General features: G+C 47.0%; 1 protein-coding gene across 1 annotated transcript; it reads right to left on the bottom strand.

Annotated features, from left to right (window-relative positions):
- Nucleotides 1-588: 588 nt before the first annotated feature.
- Nucleotides 589-2,355, bottom strand: LOC128673249 (nascent polypeptide-associated complex subunit alpha, muscle-specific form-like). Its single transcript, XM_053750978.1, has one exon. The coding sequence runs from the start codon at nucleotides 2,353-2,355 to the stop codon at nucleotides 589-591; it is 1,767 nt and encodes a 588-aa protein (XP_053606953.1).
- Between the last annotated feature and the right edge of the window lie 1,181 nt (nucleotides 2,356-3,536).

Here is a 3,536-nt window from a genome sequence, read left to right as displayed (position 1 = left end):
TTATATTTATAAGTATATGTATATATACACACATACATATATATATATATATATATATACATACATATACATACATATACATATACATATACACATATATATACATACACATACACATATATATATATATATATGTATTATCGTGTATTATACGTATATGTATATTCTATTTATATATTTCAATACATAATTTTATAAGTGTTATATGTCTGTATTATGCTATATTTATATGGCTTTGATATTTTTGATGATTTGATAAGGATTTAAGTTTTGGGATTCCCTCTGCTTTCTGCTATTGGATACAGAGTTGTGGGGAATCCCGCCACTGTATGATTATACATAATTTGTTTATATTTATAAGTATATGTATATATATATATATGTGTAATATTGTGTATTATTGTGAATTATTGTGTATTATACGTATATGTATATTCCATTCATATATTTCAGTACATAATTTTATAAGTGTTATATATCTGTATTATACTATATTTATATGCCTTTGATGAATAAAGGAACTTATTCGCTATTAAGTGATATATAGTGTAACAGCGATTGAGGTTACATTGAGTTACTTTGAACGTACTAATAACCATAGTCGGTTGTGTCGTTGAGGGATTTTAAGGCGTTGAGGATTTTGGGGCAAGATTTAGCGTCGAGGGCGGAGTGTTTGGTGTTGGTGCTGTTTGCTTTTTTACAGTTGTAGCAGGTCATCTTAGTTGCGTCTGTTCTGTATGGGCACGTAGTGATGTGGTGCGTAGCGGAGCCGCAGTGGCCGCACGGGTAGAAGTCAGCCGAGCATTTGTTGCCTGTGTGTCCAAACTGCAGGCATTTGCGGCATTGTACAAAGCGGCTGAAATCCGCCACGTGCACCCTCTGATGCTCCACATTCACGCGACCCTCTTCGACAAACGCGCGTCGAATTGCGGGGGCTACCTCCAGTACCGCGTTATAAAGGTTCTCACTGCGGTTTTTAAGAAGGAAACATAGTCGAAGGTCGCCGGCAGCCACTTGATTTTGGCTGGCAACGATCTCCAACAGCTCGTCCTTGTTTGTCTCCTTGCTCACGCCTTTTAGGATGATGAGGGGTTTCCTGAGTTTGGATTTCTCCGCGACTATACCCGGGACTTCGTTGACCCTCGCCAATGTCTCATCCCTCTGCGCGGCGTTGTCGAAATTGACCTTCACCGTATTGTTGCGCAAGGTGCGCACTTTCGAGGGAGCGAATGTGGTGTTTCTGAACGTGATGTTTTTGCGCCACTCGCTATAGACATCCGGTTGTTTGTCGCCGGCCTCCTTGGCCTTGATGATTATAGCCGGCTGGGTACGAGGCATTGGCGAAGGACGTTTGGGTGGAGAGGTGGCAGCTACCGTCGCGAAGGACCTCGACTGGGGGGCTGGGGGGGTTGAGGTAGGTAGAGGGGCGGGGTAGGGAGTGGGAACATGAGTAGGCGCATGTCCCTTTAGTTCGTCCCTAATAGTCTCCCGGATGGCATGGAGGACCGCGTCCGAAACCGGCTTCGGGAGCTCGGGCGGAGTCTCATTTCGGGACCCCTCCACCGCGCCCATGATAGATTGCGCCAGCTCCTTTATGCGCTTCTTATTACCGCTGGTCACGCTCTTGCCCTCGGAAATCTTGGCGATGATTTCCTTGGCCGAGTCTGAGATAAAGGAGAGTGTCGCTTGGAGCGCGGTGGGGAAGGTGGGGGCTGGTGTCGCTTGCGGGGCGACCGTCGCCGCCGCGATTGCGACTGAGAGAGGCTGAGTCACAACTTTGCTTTGGGTGGGCTGGGGGTGCGTCAGCGCCGGTGTAGCAGCCGAGGGCGGCAAGTTCGCCGGCGCGGGGGTGAGGGTAGACGAGGGAGAGTAAACGAGTGCGGGGGTGATATCCGACTGCAGTGAGAGTGATTCCCAGGACGCCGGGATATCCTCCCCCACACGGCTCATCGACCCACGCCTGCTGGCCGGAGTGCTAGGTGGCGACATGTATCCCCGAGAAGGGGTTGCGGGGGGGGAGAAAGATGATCTCGGTCGGGGCAACTGGGGTGGGGGCGTCCGCAGGGGCGACGGGGAGGTGGGAGCACCGTGAGAAGTGGACGGTGATGGTGACTGCATGATTCGCTGGAGTCGCTGGGGAGGTGAACGTACAGGGGCCCTTCCCCTGGGCGGGGGTGATCGCGGGGAGTGAGAGCGTGAGTGCCCCGCTCTAGAGGTGGTGGTGGGTAGCGGCGGGGGACTCTGTTGTGTGATAATGTCCGTAGGAGTCTCGGAGATGCGGGTGAGGTTCCTACGGTTCCTGTCTGGGGGGCGAGTATTGGCCGCCTTACGCGGAGGTGAGTGGGCTAAGACCATGTTGTCTTAGATCGGAAAAGTGTTAAGAAGAAAGTATGAAAAAATTTAGTATGTCGTCAATGAAAGCGAAAACAGAGGAAGCGAGTGAGAGCAGCTGAAGGGAGATTTACTGGAAGTGGTATTTTTCCGAAGTAGAGGATGGGTAGAACTAGCGAAGTAATCCTAAACTATTGTTATTAAGGAGGCTGTTAATTTAGGTGACGATTTTTGGCCCTAGGTGGCGGTAAAAGCGAAGTAGATCTGGGTATGGAGTGTCCCAAGTGAAGTCCCTTTTACAACCTGAACACAATTGGGCGGGTGTGGTGGGCGAAAATTTCAAAAACGGGTGGTCCTATCGAGACGTGTGAGGCGTCAAAAGATGCGCCTCCGTTAGCCTGATAAGATGGTGCAACAAGCTAGCGAGGGTCCGATAGGAAAAACTCGGAAAAAAGAGGAAAAAGTGTGATTTTAATAAAATTTGTATGAAAAATTAGTATGTTACAGGTGAAAATGCAACAAGGATGCAACGGAAAGCGACGAAACTTCACAGGGAGCCGGGAGATAGGTAAGTAAGCAGAACTACAACCAAAGACGATCAAGGGATAGCGAGAAAAAATTTTAGGGAATTATTTGAGTGTTAGCGCCTAAGTATGGCGTTCACGGGAACTAAATGAATTTTTTAAAGAGAAACTATAGAGAAAACTGCACTGAAAACACTTGTTATATCGATGGGTACACGAGATGCACTAAAGAGAAAATTCACTGGGATGTAGGGGAACAATTAGGTATATGTCGAACACGTGCCTGAGGGGCTTAGGTAGACTTTTTGAAGATCGTGAAAATACGATTTCAAAAACGGGTGGTCCTATCGAGACGTGTGAGGCGTCAAAAGATGCGCCTCCGTTAGCCTGATAAGATGGTGCAACAAGCTAGCGAGGGTCCGATAGGAAAAACTCGGAAAAAAGAGGAAAAAGTGTGATTTTAATAAAATTTGTATGAAAAATTAGTATGTTACAGGTGAAAATGCAACAAGGATGCAACGGAAAGCGACGAAACTTCACAGGGAGCCGGGAGATAGGTAAGTAAGCAGAACTACAACCAAAGACGATCAAGGGATAGCGAGAAAAAATTTTAGGGAATTATTTGAGTGTTAGCGCCTAAGTATGGCGTTCACGGGAACTAAATGAATTTTTTAAAGAGAA

The sequence above is a fragment of the Plodia interpunctella genome, chromosome 10 (genome assembly GCF_027563975.2).
Source record: "Plodia interpunctella isolate USDA-ARS_2022_Savannah chromosome 10, ilPloInte3.2, whole genome shotgun sequence".
Classification (NCBI taxonomy): Eukaryota; Metazoa; Arthropoda; class Insecta; order Lepidoptera; family Pyralidae; genus Plodia; species Plodia interpunctella.
This window is presented reverse-complemented; position numbering and strand designations above follow the sequence as displayed.

Bases quoted from the DNA above. Each gene is read 5' to 3' on its own strand.
- LOC128673249 (XM_053750978.1), bottom strand. From the start codon at position 2,355: ATGGTCTTAGCCCACTCACCTCCGCGTAAGGCGGCCAATACTCGCCCC.